Source organism: Caretta caretta, chromosome 7 (assembly GCF_965140235.1).
Source record: "Caretta caretta isolate rCarCar2 chromosome 7, rCarCar1.hap1, whole genome shotgun sequence".
Classification (NCBI taxonomy): Eukaryota; Metazoa; Chordata; order Testudines; family Cheloniidae; genus Caretta; species Caretta caretta.
The window spans coordinates 59,110,481-59,129,579 of record NC_134212.1 but is presented as its reverse complement, the minus strand read 5'-3'; the positions used below and the strand labels follow the sequence as shown (position 1 = coordinate 59,129,579).

Here is a 19,099-nt window from a genome sequence, read left to right as displayed (position 1 = left end):
CTGAGGTTGTCCCTTCTGCTATCCGCTCCAACTGCGACCCGGATTGTTTCTCTCTCCTCCCGCCACCTGTTTTGTTCCGGTTTGCCCCGCCTCTCTGGCGGTCTTAGAAACCCTGCTGATGTGCTGCTTTCGGCGCATGTATTAGTACGATGGTGGTCCCATGCAGGCTAGCTCGCTGGTGCAACAGCCTGTTTGGTGTAGGACTTTTAAAGCATTTGTAATGAGCCATGTGGAGGGCAGTCAAAGGACATCTTGGCCAACAAACAGCAGAGCCCAACAAGAGACCCGTGGCATATGGGGGAAAACCAAGAGCCAAGCAAGAAGCTGTTCTGTACCAAGGCAACTCAGGTCTGCCCCTGCCCCACCAGTGCCATTGACTCCAGTGGGAGTGGGAGTAGGCCCTCAGGGTTGTGAGTACTCATTGATCCCAGATCAGAGACCGCACAGACGTTTTCCTGAATCTCGGACCTGGTTTAATCCTGCCTCCCCCGGCTGCTCATGACAGTCCACTCAAGCTTTTTGCTTTATTCTCCTGTGTATTGTCTCCTTCCACTCCTCATCTGAGGCCTGCTTTTATGTCTCACCCCATGTCCTTGGAACAGCCTCCCTCTCCTCCTTCAAATATCTTCTGTCCCTTGGCCTACTCTGTAGCCCTCCCCTTGCCCCTTTGTTATACCTCTTCATGCCTTACAGCAAAAGATCTTCAGGGGAGGGGATAAATGCAGAAGGTATCTTAGATGGCTGGTGTCCACCGCCACCCCGCTCTGCATTCACAGAGCTGCTGTAACACTTGTGTTCACTTGCACAAGGGGCAATGGCTGTGGATCTACTGAGCCACAAATTCACAGAGCCTTGTGCATTGGGGCAGAGTGGGTCTCATAGATCTGACATGCAGCAGATATAGGATTGCCACCTTTCTAATTGCTGTTAACCGGATCCCCGAGGCCCCGCCCCTGCTCCGCCTCTTTCCCTACAAGGCCCCGCCCATTGCTCGCTCCTCTCCAGTCTCAGCTCCCTCGCTCACTGGATCCTCTCCACCTCCAGACCCCTTGCTTGCTGGATTGCCTCCACCTCCCTCTACTCTAGGCCTGGAACAGGAGCTACTGCAGCCTGACAAGCAGCCTGCCTGCAGGTAGGAAGTGGCCCTGGCTGAGCAGAGGCTGGTGCAGGTTAATTACCTGGCACCTCTCCCAACCCAGTGCTAACTGGACTTTGTACTGACTGGACACTGCCAAGTCCCCTTTCTGACAGGACTTTCCAGTCGAAAACTGGTCACCTGGCAACCTTAAATGGCACCTGGACACAGAAGCCAAACCAGACTATTTGGGTAAAACCTGGACAGGTGGCAACCCTATGTAGCTGCAGGCTCTGTGAATGGCTACATCTATGTAACGTTGCACCCCATAATGCTTTACAGAAATGTGCTTATGAGTGTAAATATGACATAACTGGAATATGTTTTATGCTAGATATGCCATGTAACATATCATTGCAAAGGTTATAATCTACTGAATGTGTTCATCCTATTTGTACGCATGTATCATTTTTATATCTGAAGTTATGAGCATTGGCTCTATGCTTGTATTTAAAGTGTTTGCTGTAGGAAGCACATAAGACAGATTTGGTCAACATAGAGTGAAGGGGTTATTTACGTAATTGGGAGTACTTAACTAACAATGGACTTTGAGAAACGCCAATCCACATCTGAGCTTTCCTGGGAACGTTCAAACTAACATGTAAACAATAGCATCGGCCTGCAAAAAGCTGAATCATTCATAGACATATGACTTGCCCAGGTGGCTAGAGACCCTATCCTGTGGCTGTGATGTTGCACAAGAGAAAGACTATATAAGGTCATGGAAGCCCCTCCGTTTTGTCTTCAGCTGGCTCAAAAGATAACCTCTCCACCCTAAAGAGATGCCCGAAAGAAACTGAAACAAAGGACAGTAACTACGGGTGTGTGAGTGCTTGGTGGACCCAGACTAGGAGGAAGCCTAGTCTGTAAAAGAAGCTTATTGGAACATCTCTGAGGGTGAGATTTACCTGCATTTAGTTTCCTACTGTATTAGGCTTAGACTTGCGTGTTTTATTTTATTTTGCTTGGTAACTTACTTTGTTCTGTCTGTTATTACTTGGAACCACTTAAATCCTACTTTTTATATTTAATAAAATCACGTTTTACTTATTAATTAACCCAGAGCAAGTAATTAACTCCTGGGGGAGCAAACAGCTGTGCATATCTCTCTATCAGTGTTATAGAGGGTGAACAATTTATGAGTTTACCCTGTATAAGCTTTATACAGAGTAAAATGAATTTATTTGGGGTTTGGATCCCATTGGGAATTTGGTATCTGGGTGTTGGAGACAGGAGCACTTCTTAAGCTGTTTTCAGTTAGTCTGCAGCTTTTGGGGGACGTGGTTTGGACCTGGGCCTGTGTTTGTAGCAGGCTAGTGTCTCTGTCTCAACAAGGCAAGGTACTGAAGTCCCAAGCTGCCAGGGAAAACGGGCTAAGAGGTAGTCCCAGCACATCAGGTGGCAGTCCCAAGGGTGTTTCTGTGACCCAAACTGTCACAGTCTACACATACAGCAGCGTGTAGAGTACATACACTGCACACCCTTTAGCACCCGTATAAATAGCAGTGTGCATGGTGAGGCACTGCTTAGGCTAGTAAAGACACGCCAGAGCCTTAGGATATATACCTTGTATGGCTCGCCACATGCCCACGCAGTGTCTCCCATGACTACATGGCTATTTACACTGACTCCTTGCTGCTGGAGCCCTTCCCCACGGCATGCAGATCAAACATAGACCAGGCATTTTGCTCCTCATAATGCTAGTGAAGGAAACTCTGCTCCAACAAGTTAAATGTTTCAAGGTACTTATTTAAGGGGGGAAAAAAATCCAGAAAGCTACAGTGATGTTTCTGGTGCAGTTGGAGTGCCTGTTAGTGCTGGCAGCTTAACTGCTCAGTAAAATATACTGACTTGAAAATATCAGCTGGGAGTGATTCTTTGGCATGAAGGTAGGAGAAAGAAAGCACCAAAGGTGTGTGGGAGGGAGGGGGGCAGGCAGAGCTGATAATGTGCCACTCTGACATCTAGAAGGAATTCTAATTGGTAAACTACTATCCGGTGTGTTTATGAACCTGTTTCTTTCTGAACGATCTACTAAAGCCAGTTTGAAGTGGCAGCTGGCCCACTGTCAAACAGCTGCAGGGATCTCCCACGCAAAGCCCTCCTTGTGTTTGCATCTGAAATTCTCCAGAAATGCTACTGTGCTATCAGTGGGCACCAGCTTGCACCAGGCTTTCTAAACAAGACAGGGGAGAGATTGACAAAGATGTGGCATGCAGCGTTGGGCAGAACATTTCGGATTTGTATTTTTCTTTTAAGTGTTTACGTCATGCAACAGAACTGTTGTTTTGGAAACAGAATTTTAAAGGCTTTCATTAACTTTTGCTATGTGTTTCTAAAGTGCCTGTTAGGTAGAACTGATGTTTTCAAAAGTGCTGATGGGTCTTGGCTGCTCAATTTCCATTCATTTTAGTGGTGTTTAAGGGTCTCATTCAGCAGATGTGCTTAACTTTATCCTCCTGCGTGGTCCTGGTGATGTAAGTGTAATTCATATGTTGCAACCTGTTAACTTAAGTGTTGAAGTAACGTATGCACTAGCTCAGCCACAAAATCTTGGCTTGAGGCAGGAATCACTGGGTGATATTCTCTGGCCTGTGCTCCACAGCGGATGATCAGCGTGGTCCCTTCTGGGCTTAAAAATCTATGAATAAAGTTAAGCACATACATTCGTTTCGTGCCTGTGTGTTTACCTGCAGTATTTCAAAAGAGCTCAGCATGCAGCAGCTTCTGTGGAGAATGACTGGTGTAAACTTCAGTGGAGTTGCACAAGATTTGCTGCTGTAAGCTTTTGGCGGAAGGGGTTATGGGTTACAGTTCGTCTGTACAGCACTGAGCACAACAAGACCCCAACCTGGTCGAGATCGCTCAGTGTGCTATTGTAATACAAATAAACAGTGATAAAATAACTGATCAGACTCAAGCCCTGTTACTGTAGCATGTTTGTAAGAAGTGCAGCTTTCCTTATTTCCTTCGAGACCCTTTAGGGGTGATAGGAACATAGCTTTTTCCGTAAAGAAACTAGAGTTCAGGTCATGCTAATTGTAACTTGTATTTTTAACCAGCTCTAAACATTTACTTTCCCCGAAGCATCCTTCCTCCATCCCCATTTTCTTGGCAGGTGCAGAACCCCCTGACCCCCACCCCCTCCCGGCATGCACATTCTTTCAACGGCTGACTTGAATCCCAGCCAGCGTAGACAGATTGCTTTGTAAATGTAGGATTATAGTGTGCTTGACATCCATAAACCAGAGCTGATCTAATTGCAATCCACTTAAGATGCTGATAACTGCACCCGCACCTAGTACCAGGCAGGCTCTATATCATGCTGAACTCAAGCCCAGTTCGTAAGCTCTGTTTTTGCTTTTAAAGCACCAGGTGTCTGACGCTAAATGCGTCTGGGGAAAAAAAATAAGTGGGGGCTAATGGAGATAAGAGCTTTGAAAGTGGGAGAGTCCTACATTACAGGAGAAGGTCTGGGAGGTTAGGCTAATAGGGTTGGTAAAAAGAGAACCTGCCTTCTTTGCAATGACAGACAATCTTGCAACCCTTGTTGGCCTCCCCAGGATCTGAGCTGTGCTTTTAACATGGCCAACCTGTGGCTGCTGCGAAACTGGTAGATTGTTAAGAGCCTGTCTGCACTAGGGACCCCTGCACCAATGTAGCGACACTGATGCAAAGTTCCTGTGAAGATACAGGCCCCCTGTACTATTGCAGTGATGTACGTTTGACACCAATGCAGGGCATTTACATGGAGTTGCACCAGTCTAGTTACAATGGTGTAGTTATGTCTGCCAGTCAAGTTACACCAGTGCAAAAATCTCTCAAGTAGACAGACCCTGGGTGCTAACAGTGGAGCATTTAGGTTTGTAGAACCGTGTCTGTGTCATTTGGACCTAGGGTGACCAGATGTCCCAATTTTATAGGGGCAGTCCCATATTCTGGGCTTTGTCTTATATAAGCACCTATTCCCCTCCCCCCATCCTCCTGTCCTGATTTTTCACACTTTCTATCTGGTCACCCTGTTTGGACCTGCAAAGCCGAGCAGAAAATCTCATGAGAACAAACTTCCTCGTGCAAACTCTGTTCCTTCTTATTTCTGGTGAACAAACCAGAGTTCAATGGGGTTTGTACAGCCCTTGTTTCTGTCCCCGTGGATTCAGAGGTCTTGATTGCTCATCAGTTTTTGCTGATGGCCACACCCAGTGCAGCAACAGAAACACCCACACCTTATTGCCAGCATTGTGACCCAAACATGTAACAGCTGTGAAGATGGTAGATGGCGCCATGTTCAAGATATTTCTTTGGCATAAGCAATTCTCTCTCCTGAACATTATTAGTATGAGCCTGTTTGAGATCCATGAAGGTATCACAGAGGGAGTAACTGGCAATACAGGAGTTGCAAGTTGGGTGATGTTGGGGATCAGGAGGGGATCAAGGGATCAGGAGCTGACATGAATGAATTTTGTTTTTCCTGTATGCCCTGTAGGCCCAGGGGGCGGGTGGTTTTCCTCAGGCCTGTGCAGCACTTGAGATCCTCAGATGGGCAGTGCTCTAGGAGCAAAGGGCCTTTGGGTGCAGGGATAGCAGTGGTGTGCCTGCCCCTCCCACCCCCCGTTGTTAGATTTGTTACCTCTGGAACCAGGGACCTGCCAATTAAGACGGGCTGTACTGGGTCAGACCATGGTCCAACTAGCCCAGTATCCTGTCTTCCGACAGTAGCCGGTACCAGATGCTTCATAGTGAAGAACAGAACAGTACAATTATCAAGAGATCCATCCCCTGTCATCCAGTCCCAGCTTCTAGCAGTAGGAGCTTTGGGACACCCAGAGCATGGGGTTGCGTCACTGACCAGCTTGACTAGTAGCTAATACATGGACAGAGAGCTAAGTAGCTTGCTTGTTTTATTCAGCTACTGCATTGCTTCTTGCTCTGACACTCTCTCTATTGCTCCACTACTAGGGCTCTTGATATCTACAGGTGCCCTCTAGTGATCAGGCAGAGAACACACACAATTACAGTCCTCCCTCCTTATTGAGGTGCTACCCCAGCCCCCAACATGTCTAACCTAACATTATAAATTGCCAGTGTAACTAAGGAGGTCAGAATATAGCATCTGAGCACTCCAGACAGAGTGAGAGGATTATTCTGCCTCTGTATCACCCGTCAGCCTTAACTATCAACTATTTCAACTCCAGACTGAGTTGCTCAGGTGGTTTTCTTTGGTGCACAGGGTAACACCTCTCAGGTTTTGGAGTAGACCCTTGAGCAGATGCTTCAGATGACAATTCATGTTCTGGTTCCTTCATGCTAGTAATCAATGGACCTGCAGTGTCCTGAACTTCAGAATTCAGATCAACCAGAGCAGGTACAGACGGTGTCTTTGTTTTGGGGGTAAATCTTGAATCTGCTCGATGTTACGATGCCATATCACATCAGGTGTACCTTCTGAGTTTGGATAGTATCAGGAACCCACTTGTGGCCACCTCAGTAATCTCGAGCAAGAGCATGTTATCCCATCCATAACTCTGTAAAAAGTGTCCACAGTCCTTTGCTTGCACTGATACTGACAGTGCTATCCCTTGCCTTTGGATAGATAGAGACCGTTGGTTTTCAAGGTTTTTTCTCCAGCACTTTTCACCATCACAGAAAATGAGAGCAAATTCACAGAGGTGTCTATGTTTTAGGAAGTGATTTGCTATTTTGGGTGCCCAGTTGACATCTTGAGGGTGCTTGAATTTCAGAAAGCGCTGAGCACCCTGCCCTGTCCTCTTGAAAATGAAGGTGACTCAAGCTGGGTACCACCCAACACCAACGTAGGCCTGTGTTCCTTATCCACAGTAGGATCTTCATCCTTTCAGTTTCACCCAAAGGATTCTGTTCCATCCCAGTACTGTCTCTTTTCCTTGCTCCTCTCCCCTGGGCATTACTCAGGGTGCTGCTTTCTTTGTGCTTTAAGATGCATTCAGTGGGCTTTACTATGTCCCTTTAGAGGACGTGCACACATCTCCAGATAATTACTATAACTCTACAGCTGGCTGAGGCAGGAAGGTCAGAAGCTAGGATTAAGTTTCCTCTGCAGACTAGATCTCATGGGCGAGGAGGCATTGTGTTCATTGGGGCCTGTAGCAGCAGCTTACCAGGTGCAGCATTGGGCACATCATAGAATCATAGAATATCAGGGTTGGAAGGGACCCCAGAAGGTCATCTAGTCCAACCCCCTGCTCGAAGCAGGACCAATTCCCAGTTAAATCATCCCAGCCAGGGCTTTGTCAAGCCTGACCTTAAAAACCTCTAAGGAAGGAGATTCTACCACCTCCCTAGGTAACGCATTCCAGTGTTTCACCACCCTCTTAGTGAAAAAGTTTTTCCTAATATCCAATCTAAACCTCCCCCACTGCAGCTTGAGACCATTACTCCTCTTTCTGTCATCTGCTACCATTGAGAACAGTCTAGAGCCATCCTCTTTGGAACCCCCTTTCAGGTAGTTGAAAGCAGCTATCAAATCCCCCCTCATTCTTCTCTTCTGCAGGCTAAACAATCCCAGCTCCCTCAGCCTCTCCTCATAACTCATGTGTTCCAGACCCCTAATCATTTTTGTTGCCCTTCGCTGGACTCTCTCCAATTTATCCACATCCTTCTTGAAGTGTGGGGCCCAAAACTGGACACAGTACTCTAGATGAGGCCTCACCAATGTCGAATAGAGGGGAACGATCACGTCCCTCGATCTGCTCGCTATGCCCCTACTTATACATCCCAAAATGCCATTGGCCTTCTTGGCAACAAGGGCACACTGCTGACTCATATCCAGCTTCTCGTCCACTGTCACCCCTAGGTCCTTTTCCGCAGAACTGCTGCCTAGCCATTCGGTCCCTAGTCTGTAGCTGTGCATTGGGTTCTTCCGTCCTAAGTGCAGGACCCTGCACTTATCCTTATTGAACCTCATCAGATTTCTTTTGGCCCAATCCTCCAATTTGTCTAGGTCCTTCTGTATCCTATCCCTCCCCTCCAGCGTATCTACCACTCCTCCCAGTTTAGTATCATCCGCAAATTTGCTGAGAGTGCAATCCACACCATCCTCCAGATCATTTATGAAGATATTGAACAAAACCGGCCCCAGGACCGACCCTTGGGGCACTCCACTTGATACCGGCTGCCAACTAGACATGGAGCCATTGATAACTACCCGTTGAGCCCGACAATCTAGCCAGCTTTCTACCCACCTTATAGTGCATTCTTCCAGCCCATACTTCCTTAACTTGCTGACAAGAATACTGTGGGAGACCGTGTCAAAAGCTTTGCTAAAGTCAAGAAACAATACATCCACTGCTTTCCCTTCATCCACAGAACCAGTAATCTCATCATAAAAGGCGATTAGATTAGTCAGGCATGACCTTCCCTTGGTGAATCCATGCTGGCTGTTCCTGATCACTTTCCTCTCATGCAAGTGCTTCAGGATTGATTCTTTGAGGACCTGCTCCATGATTTTTCCAGGGACTGAGGTGAGGCTGACTGGCCTGTAGTTCCCAGGATCCTCCTTCTTCCCTTTTTTAAAGATTGGCGCTACATTAGCCTTTTTCCAGTCATCCGGGACTTCCCCCGTTCGCCACGAGTTTTCAAAGATAATGGCCAATGGCTCTGCAATCACAGCCGCCAATTCCTTCAGCACTCTCGGATGCAACTCGTCCGGCCCCATGGACTTGTGCACGTCCAGCTTTTCTAAATAGTCCCTAACCACCTCTATCTCCACAGAGGGCTGGCCATCTCTTCCCCATTTTGCGATGCCCAGCGCAGCAGTCTGGGAGCTGACCTTGTTAGTGAAAACAGAGGCAAAAAAAGCATTGAGTACATTAGCTTTTTCCACATCCTCTGTCACTAGGTTGCCTCCCTCATTCAGTAAGGGGCCCACACTTTCCTTGGCTTTCTTCTTGTTGCCAACATACCTGAAGAAACCCTTCCATTGCCTCATCCAACATCCATTGCCTCAGCCTACATTCTTCCCAGCCAATTCTATCCCCTCCCCTCCCCCCGATACTATTGTATTAACTCTCCTCTGCTGGAGCAAAGGCCAATCTTCCAGGGCTTTGCCCTCCATACAGGCCTCCCCACAGTGAGTCACAGTCCTTTACAGCCCACCTTAGCTCTGTCTGGCTCATCCACAGGTTTCTCTTATATAGGGTAGCCCCACAGGTCATGTGACCGTAACATGCCCCAGCCTTTTAGTCCCATCACCTGAGAAGTGGGCAAATCCAGACTGAGCCCAACTGCCCATAAAGGGCCAGCTCACCCTGTGACAGGCTGTCTAACTCCCTCTAACTTTTGAGCAAACGAGAGAGTTTAATCACCTCTAGATTCCTAGGTGGTTAGCTTTAGAAGAGACCACCTAGGTGCTCAGATACTGTGGTGTATAGCATGGTATAAATACCTATGTAAATCATCTGAAGCAGACCCCTTGCTTTTTATCTGGAAAAACTTGTGTCAATGTTAACTCATTCCTGCTTTAATTCCCAGTACAGACATCGTAGAAGCCTGATGGCTAGTTTTCTCGATATGTACCTGCTGTAAAGTAGCTGGCAGATTGGCTCATGTCTCTTGCTGTTCTGTCTGGGGCCTACAGTTGATTTTGTTTTCCTTTAGGGATGTACAGTGACACTGACACTGATCACTATCCAACCAAATTCTGTCCTTGAAGAAGGATTTGAAAACAAAAAGAAAGAAACTGTAAACACAGCAGCAGTGTTTAAAATGAAAAAGAGGAGGGTCTTCCCAGCAGCCAGAGCGATGGCACATATGGGCATCGTGAAAAGCATGCAGCAAGATCATTTGGGGGGCATTTGTCTCCACTTTAGGAAATGGAAAGTAAACGCTGCTAAAAGAGCCTCTAACAAAAACCAACAAACCATAAAATCCAGAATTGAGCTGCGGCAGGGAAGTAGCAGCAACCATAACTGCATGATCCTAGCATCCCCAGAATGCAAGTAGGAGAGCAGGGCTTTAGTCAGTTTTCCCCTGAGTGCCTGCTCTTCATGGAATGGCTGAGTGGGCAGCCTGCAGCCAGCTCCCTCCCATCTGTTCTGTTTCTCTGAGATGGAAACAAGGAGGAAGATCAAGTGCCATGCGATCGGACAGCTCCCCATATACTCCATTGACCTCAGACTGGGACAAGCACAGGACAATTTGTGCTGTGGGACATATGGAGATAGTCATATCTTTCCAGCCATAGAAACCAAATGCTCTCTGGTAATGAAGTTGTTTGATGAGACTCTTCCTCCACGTGCATCGGTTTTCCCATATGTAAAATGGGGATAATGATACTGACATCTGTCATAAAGCATTTGGAGATGTAAGGATGGAAAGTGCTATAGAAGAGCTAAGTAATATTCTCATCATGGTCAATTAAAGATGACCATTATTCTGCGTAATATTCGTGGGAATCACTCAAACTGGCTTGGGATTGCCATAGTGTTTAATATGTTGGCCTTTTAAAGGTATATTAACTGTATATCTTTCTCTTGAACTGCAGTTACCAACGTGGATTTTAGGCCAGGATTTTCAATGGCATAAACTCACGAAAGCTTATGCTCTAATAAATTTGTTAGTCTCTAAGGTGCCACAAGTCCTCCTTTTCTTTTTACGGATACACACTAACATGGCTGCTACTCTGAACAATGTATACAGAATACATGCAGCATACACATGCTGTTGTATGTAGGATATACTAGTGTATATGGGGTTTTCAGGTTCTGTAGATACTAACAGGGCATATAGAGGGTCCTATGGGTACATAGTGCGTATTGGGTATACAGAGTCTTAGGTTATTAGGGAGAGACATGATTTGTCTGTAGCTTGCTATTTTCAACCTCCCTCTAACCTCCCCTTCTCTCTCAAACCACAGCTATTTTACTGAAATTTCACAGCTAAACTGGATGCAATTCCCCCTCTCACCCCCAATCTATTTGGTAGGAATAAATAACTTTGCAGCTATAATGATGTGAAATGTTCCTAATCCTTTGTTCTTTGAGCATTTTCCTAATCACCACCACCTCTTCCTCCTCCTCCTTCTTCTTTTTGCCAACCAATATTTGATAAACATACACTCACACTTTGAAAAGGAGTACTTGTGGCAACTTAGAGACTAACCAATTTATTTGAGCATGAGCTTTCGTGAGCCACAGCTCACTTCATCTGATGAAGTGAGCTGTGGCTCACGAAAGCTCATGCTCAAATAAATTGGTTAGTCTCTAAGTTGCCACAAGTACTCCTTTTCTTTTTGCGAATACAGACTAACACGGCTGTTCCTCTGAAACTCACACTTTGAAAATCTCTTACGGTAAAGAGCTTTATTTACAAAAGAACTTTTCAGAGTGAGGAGTTTGCTTCTGTGATTTGGAGGATCTTGAGACTTGGTTTTGTGTGAATATGGGAGTCTGAATAAGCCCTGGGCATATAAATTATCGGTGAGATTTCAGAAGCACTCAGCACTGGCTTAACTCTGCTCCCATTAGAAAAAAAACCTCCCTAACCATAATGATAGTTCAGCCCTGGAGCTGGTTACCTAGGGAGGTTGTGGGATCTCCCTCATTGTGGATTTTTAAGATTAGGTTAGACAAGCATCTGTCTTGAGGCTCCTTCCAGCCCTATGTTTCTATGATTGGTAAAATTCCCATTGTCTTCAGTGGGAACAGAGTTAGACCAATGCTGAGCACTCTTGAAAATCCCTGCCTATGTGCATAGAAACAATACTCATTCTAAAACTCCTGCAATGTAAAATGCATTCAAGTGCCACGTGGTCAACACATCAGAAGCTTCCGCCCCCATTTCTCTTGGCATTGTATTTATTTAGACTGTATTTTGAAAAGGTTTCTATTCTAAAAGCATCACAGTGTCACTGTATGTGAAATCCAACGACAACAACCTTGTCTGCATTCTCATGGGACCACTTAGTTTAATGCTCACAAAGAAACAGAGAAAAGCTTCTTGTTGGCTTCCCAAGGTTCCTTGGGACACTTTAGTGTACTTAGAATTTAAATGTGAAGAAGTGACACCTGGTAAACGTAAACATTCATAACACATTCTAAGGCATGTGCATTTCTCAATAAGTGACACTGACATTTGGATTGTTTAAAAGAGAAATGTGTTTAACTAAACAGCGGCCTCTATTGGTCAACCTGAGAGCACAGAACCATAGAACTGTTGGGCTGGCAGGGACCTTGAGAAGTGATCAAGTCCAGCCCCTTGCACTGAGGCAGGACCAAGTAAACCTAGACCAGCCCTGACAAGGGATTTGTCCAGCCTGTTCTTAGAAACCTCCTGTGATGGGGATTCCACAGCCTGCCTTGGAGATTATGTGGTACTTAGCAATAGTTAAACCTTAAAATGCATAAAGGCTGAGTACCTGCTAGCCAGAGGCTAGAAACTGCTTTAAAGTATACCTGCTTGTAATTGCTCCCAAGGGCCCATCTGCTAGACAGTGTTTGCTGGTGCACAGTGTGCTCTGACCACAACCCTTGCCCGCTCCTCTCTGACCTGGCAGTCAGGGGGATCTAGTGAAAATGTGTTATATAGAGAGCCCGGTAAGTAGAAAGCTTCCTCTTTCCTGTGGACTGTTTGGAGTTTGGTTTTGTGCTGAACTCAGGGAATTTTGCCAGCTTAATACCCAGGCATTGTGGACAGGTGGTTTGTGTGTCCACCCTCCCACTCCTTGGCTGGAGTGCAAGCTCAGAAAATGAATCTTGCTTCAGAGAAGAGAGCGGGTTCTTGCTTTGTTAATGTTCTTTGCACAGACTTCTCTTTTCTCCTTGTGAAAGGTTTCAGAGATGCTGATGGCTAAAAGGCATTTCCGAACAGGATTTGCCTGCCCAGCGTAGTTCATTTCAGAGTGGCTTGCAGTAGTTTCTGCGAGTAAGAAGAGACAGACAGAATAACTAATTCTCTTGCAGCAGTTGGTTTGGAAAAGATGGACTTGCATCTCCTACCACCTGGTGCTTGGTCAGTACAGAATGCTGGCATTTAGGGATGACTCTCACTAACAATAGCAACAGTGTGTCCAGCAGGGACCTCTTCCCTCTGAATCACCTAGAAAACGAACCTTGACTAGTCGGAGAGCAAGTAAACTTCCACCCTATAATTCATTCTGGGTGCTTTGGGACAATCTCTTCTGCTTTGGGAGCCCAATCTAGAGACCTTCTAGGCACCTGAGACTCTTATTGAAATCAATAGGAGATACAGGTCCTGTATGCCTCTCAGGATCAGGCCTGTCCTGAATAGATTTAATTGTTTTTCAAGATGGGGTTCCTTGTTTTTAAACTCCTCCATAATCTTGCCCCAGCCAGTCTCTCTCTGTCTCTTTGATCCCCTACGTGTCTTCATTGCTGTTGTTGAAAGGCCGTCAATTCTGCAGTTTGGCCTCCTGCCCCCAGAACTGCTCTCCTGTATCTTTCTTTTCCAATCTTTCGCTTGTGCCTCCTAATTTCTCTCCCTCTGCTGTCTCTTATTATTGAGCTCCTCAACCCTAGCTTTTTACAGGGGCCCAGGTGTATCAGAGGCTCAAAGCAAAACAAAGCTGCATTATTGCGCTGTCAAACATACAGCAGGGATACACTCTCCGAGGCAGCAGGTCTTCAAGAAACAGGGACCATGCCTGTTTTAAAACTGAGAGCTGAACGGCCTAGAAAACAAACCTGGAATGATCAGAGTCAGTAAACCTCAGTGTGATTAATAACCTTTTCCCTTTGACCTGAAACAAACGTCAGAATGTGACTGGTGCCTCGTCTGTGCGGCTGGTGCTTTGCTGGGTTAATGCAATTAAAAGGGGGTGTTTAAATAACCCCATGGAATATTGCTACAGTGGCACTGACCTTTAAGAGAAAGCGAGGTCTCCACAGGCCTTGGTGCTTCCCAGTAGAGTGTCTCAGAGATATACTGTAAAGGCTTTAATCTGGGGAAAGGCAGGGGAATGAGACGTTTCTTTCTTCTGCTGACATCGTTTTGCATGAGGTTACATGGCCTTTCTGGTGTCTTTTTCTGCACACTTAGGGTTTACATTCAGAGTCTGTCTGCTGCCCTCCGGCTATCAGAGAACAGGCATCTGCTGCTCACATAAAGCCCCCTCTCGTGGCCTTTCACTCCTTCAGAGAGGGGCGCATATAATTAATAAGCGGTGGAAGTTTAATAGGCAAAGGAGCCAGTGAAATGCGCCGTGGCCAGCCAGAAATATAGGAGATAAAGGAGCAGAGACCCGAGGCAACAATCTGCTAGTTCTCAAATTGATTAGCAGGGTCTGTTTGTGTTTGGGATGTTTGCAGGACTTGGCAGGGAATGAGCTTGGGCTGCACATCTTAGAGGGTTGGTGTGAGTTGGGAAACAAGCAGGAGAAACTGTCCAGCCAGCAGTGTTACAAACGTGCAGGGGGATCAGAGAGAACAGAATGTCTGAGCATCGGCCGACGGCCCGGGAAGACTCAATTTGGGGCCAGCGATGTAGCTCTGGCCCTTTACATCCTCCTGTGGTACCTGCTGCCTAGGATGCTGCTGGGGGTACCTACGTGATGGGGAGCAGTCTCGTGGGAATAATGATGACCAGTTGGCTGTGAGGCTTGGAGAGACACAGCACCTGAGATGGGGCTGTGCTGCTGCAAAGACTGGAAAGGCCGCTCTCGGGAGACCAAAGGTAACTTTGCCTTTCAAAATCTCCCTGCAGGCTTCAGAGGCAAGTCTTCCTCCTCCTCCCCCACCTTTGCCTCCCCCATGGGTTGCTATTTTGCATAGTATAATTGCTTCTGGAATGGCACTACCTTGTGGCCTCATTAAGCCACATTGGCATTGAAAAGGCTCCTATCTCTGAAGTTCAGTTTTAATGTCCTGATGTCTGATTCGGTCAGAACGAGAGCCGTTCCTTTTGTTCCCCCCCTTTTACCCAGTGCTGAGATATGTGAGCAATGCTATTCAGCGGCAGTGCTGCAAGGGCAGCCCCTTGCTACGCGCCAGCTTCTGAACCAAAGCAAGCAGTTACATTAGGAGATGCTGGCTGAAGGGGCTCGGCGTGGCGGGGGGGCGGCAGTGGCTGCTCTCAGTTTATTTCACTTTTATTTCAGTCCATCGGTGATCAGTGCACAATATGTACATTTCACGGACTCTGAGTGCATGCGATCGGTGTTCTGTAAAATCATTAATGGGTCGAAACTGGGTCTTGCCACCCCAATTTATTACTTGTCCAATCTTACCTAACCTAGTGTAAGTTGGATATATATGACTTGGGTTTTAGCAGCATACAGTGGAATGGCGAATTGGGTCATTTCCCCCTATTTTCTGAGACTATCAAATCCTTTGAAAGGTGAGATCACTTCTAAAATGGTTAATAAACAGCCGCAGTGGTAAAGCGCTGTGGGTGTGAATTATATTAAAAATACAGTTCAATCTTTTTTCTTTTTCCAAAATGTAAAGTGAAACTAGACAAATAAACTACAAAGGTTGCCCCGGGGGAGTCAGGCACTGTATTTCTCATCTGTTCCCATTTATTTCCTGTGAGACTTAGCTCTTTTCTGAAGAACAAGACCTTCAGGGGATTAGGAATAGTTTCAGGGTGCAGGTAAGCCAAAGGAGTCTGGACTCTCTGTCTCTGTCTCTGTCTCTCTCCAAGCAGGAGTCCTGACTGGTCCTGTAGCCGTATTCAAATTAAACTATAACACATATTGGAAAGAACAATGTGATTTGGCAACTAAACCGTCAGCAAAGTTGGTCAAACATTTTTCATCTCAAAATTTTGGGGGATGAAAAACTGCTTTTTTTTTTTTTTTACAATACAGAAACCGTTGTAAGAAAATTACACTTTTCACTGAATCTTTTTGGTGGGTTCATTGAAAAAAATAAATAATTTGTGAAGAGGCTGTCAAAAAACCAAAATTTTTCCATTTTTGACAACCAAAAAAAAAATGTCTTTCGACAATCGAAAACCAACATTTTTCAGGTTTTTGATCAAAACCCTAAACATTCTAGGAAGTCTTTGACATAGTCAAAAAATGTCCGTTTTCTTTTAAACTTTTCCTGGAAAGTGAAAATAGACTCTTTGACGAGCTCTAGCCTTCAGGGTCACAGTTTTAGTTGTAGGGCAGTGGTTCTCAAAGCTGGTCCGCCGTTTGTTCGGGGAAAGCCCCTGCTGGACCGGACCAGTTTGTTTACCAGCCGCGTCCACAGGTTCAGCCGATCGCGGCTCCCACTGGCCGCGGTTCACCGCTCCAGGCCAATGGGGGCTGCAGGAAGGGCGGCCAGCATGTCCCTTGGCCTGTGCCACTTCCCGTAGCCCCCATTGGCCTGGAGCGGTGAACCGCAGCCACTGGGAGCCGCGATCGGCCGAACCTGTGGATGCGGCAGGTAAACAAACCGGTCCGGCCCGCCAGGGGCTTTCTCTGAACAAGCGGCGGACCGGCTTTGAGAACCACTGTTGTAGGGTGTTAAACAGATTGTATTTGATTTTGATCTTTAAAAAAAAATATAAAATGTTTGGTACAGCATTAATGCAACATGTAGCTTCTATACGTCCATCACTCCATACAATTTTATTATTCCAATGAGTCATAAGTCAGAATGTATGAGCTTCATTCAAACAAATAAAAGTTGATACCAAGAAGAAAGCTAAATGAAGAACAAATAATGAGGTGATATCTGTCTAATCAGCTACATTTGAAAGGGGCAGATGCTGAAATGGAGTTAATCCAAACCAGATGAGGCGCAATTTGTCCCCCTGGGCTCTCTCTCGGATGGGAGCTCAGAAGTGGCGAGGGTCAAATCAAGGTGATCATAAATGTGCCTTGTTTAATTTAACTCAGAGACAACAGACACTTGGTTAACATGACTCCAAAGCTGATTATCCCTTCTGCTAAGGCTCACAAATGAGGACCCACGATAAGATGTATCACTCTCCTCACTACAGGTGGGCCCAAACCAAACCCCCAGATCAAAGCAACCCTGAGTTTTGGCTCTGGAGTTCTACTAATTTCATTCCTGGATTGAATGAGGCTTGAACCCAGAGTCCAAACTCTTTGATCCCAGTTATATTGGTATAAATCCAGAGTCACTACATTGAATTTAGCTAAATTACTCCAGTTTACACTGGTACAAGTTAAATCAGAATCTGGCTCTATGTCTTCAAAAGGGGAAGATTAATACACTAATCCACATCACTCCCCCAACATCATTCCCCGCCCAAGGGGAAACCCTTTCTAAAGAGAGAGCATTTTAGTCAGCACACTTCATTTAGGCTCAGAAGTGTCAAGTGTTTCTGTGTCAGATCTGTACCATTAACTAAGCCTGAAAAGCTTGGCAACACCACAGACTTTTATCCCAGTTGAGATGAAAGTCCAGCATTAGTCAGGCTGTTCTTTATCTACAGAGCCACCTGGCCAGGCAGAGAGGCCAGAAAATACAGTATAGGAGTACCTCATACTAACAGACATTGCAGGGCCTTCTTTCCAGCTTAGCCCATTGCAGTGCCTGCCACGGATTATTTTATGTTGAAAGTATACGTGATGCCTCTTTTAGTACAGTATAAATGTTTCCCACTGTAACAACTCTCTCTTTCAGGCTGATTGGAAGGAAAAAGTCCCAGTTAAATTTCTTTCCCAATATTGGTTATGGACAAACAAGCTTTTATAAAACTGGAGACTGGTGCAAGTTTTGTACTGTATCAACCTGATTTATGGGCAGCTAGAGAGGCTGGGTATTTTCCACCTCAATCCATATTAGAGATGAGCCTCAGCTGCAGAACTGGGGCCTGGATTTGGGATCTCAGCCAACTTCTCCTTTGGTGTGGTGCCACTGAAGTAAGATTGCCTGTGTGTGTTTGTGTGTGTGTGTGTGTGTGTGTGTGTGTGGTTCTGATCCCCATGCTGTTCTCACACCAGCTTCCGTGGAGGTTCTCTCTGGGTCTGTTGCTGCTGCAGCGCAGCGCTGTTGGCAGACTTTGTGCTCTTGGCGGGTGGTTTCAGAGCATGGCTCTGTGCTGCTGTTGCTCTGGCCTTTTGCCCGTGCGCTTTAACTGGCACCGTTTGTTGGTGGGCTCTGGCAATCCTTGTGGTGGATGCAGGAGAGATGGCATGGCTTGTGGCCAAGGCACTGACGGTTGCACACCTTGGGCTGTTGTGCTGATCCTGCCAGTTTCAGCCTTGGTAAAAAGAACAGCTCGGTCTGTCCCTGGCACCTCAGGGCGGCTGGCAGGTGAGTGGATTATGACCTGGAGGGAGACCAAATCACAGATCTCCATGTCTGTGAGTGATCAGCAAGGGTGTGGTGTCCCAGGTCATGCACCCAGGCCTGTGAGTGCCCAGACACCCAACCACATCCTGACCTCCACCCCATGTCTGCTAAAACCTGCTGGGCCAAGAAGCTCATAGGACTAGAGCCTCAGCCAAGGCCCCACCCACTTGAGCGCTGATTGAAGGATCGCCTGGCTTCACTGATTGGTCCTAACAGGCTATTTAATCCAAAAGGAGGCACAGGAAGCTGTCTGAGAAGCAAGGTAACTTCCTGTTGTGATTGCACCGGTCGCTGCTTGTGCCTGCTTCCTGCACCCCTGTTCCTGATTCCTGACTCACCCATGCCTTCGCTTATGCTCCCACCATACTCCTGCACCATTCCTGATCCTTGCTTCTCCTCCGATTCCTGCTGCTATACCTTGCTTCCATCAGTTACCAGTTCTGGCTCTAATTTGAGTCTTGGCTCTGGCATTTTATACCTGACCTCTGCACTGACCCTCAGCTTTGATTCCTCGCTCTGACTTTGGCTTGATTCCTGGTTCTGATGGTCGGCAGTTGACTCTGGTGCTGACCCTTGGCTTCGTTCCCCAACCTGGACGCCTGCTCTGCCCACTAGACCTGACTCTTACCCTGACCACTAGGCAAGCCTGCCTACGTCCCGGGCCATAACATAAGGCCCCACGTTATTGCTTTAGGAGAGATTAGTGCGGAAAGAAATT

At 46.5% G+C, this 19,099-nt stretch overlaps 1 protein-coding gene across 4 annotated transcripts in view; it reads left to right on the top strand.

Moving 5' to 3' along the window:
- ARHGAP22 (Rho GTPase activating protein 22) overlaps window positions 1-19,099 on the top strand; it is a 238,422-nt gene that overhangs the window by 73,714 nt on the left and 145,609 nt on the right. Inside the window, exon 1 of one of the 4 annotated variants that reach the window (XM_048859118.2) lies at window positions 14,500-14,800. The exons of the other annotated variants lie outside the window; for them this stretch is intronic. Within the exon in view, the coding sequence (XP_048715075.1) occupies window positions 14,749-14,800 (52 nt within the window). The 5' untranslated portion in view covers window positions 14,500-14,748. Of the gene's footprint in view, window positions 1-14,499; window positions 14,801-19,099 lie in introns of those variants that run through there. 4 annotated transcript variants of the gene reach the window in all.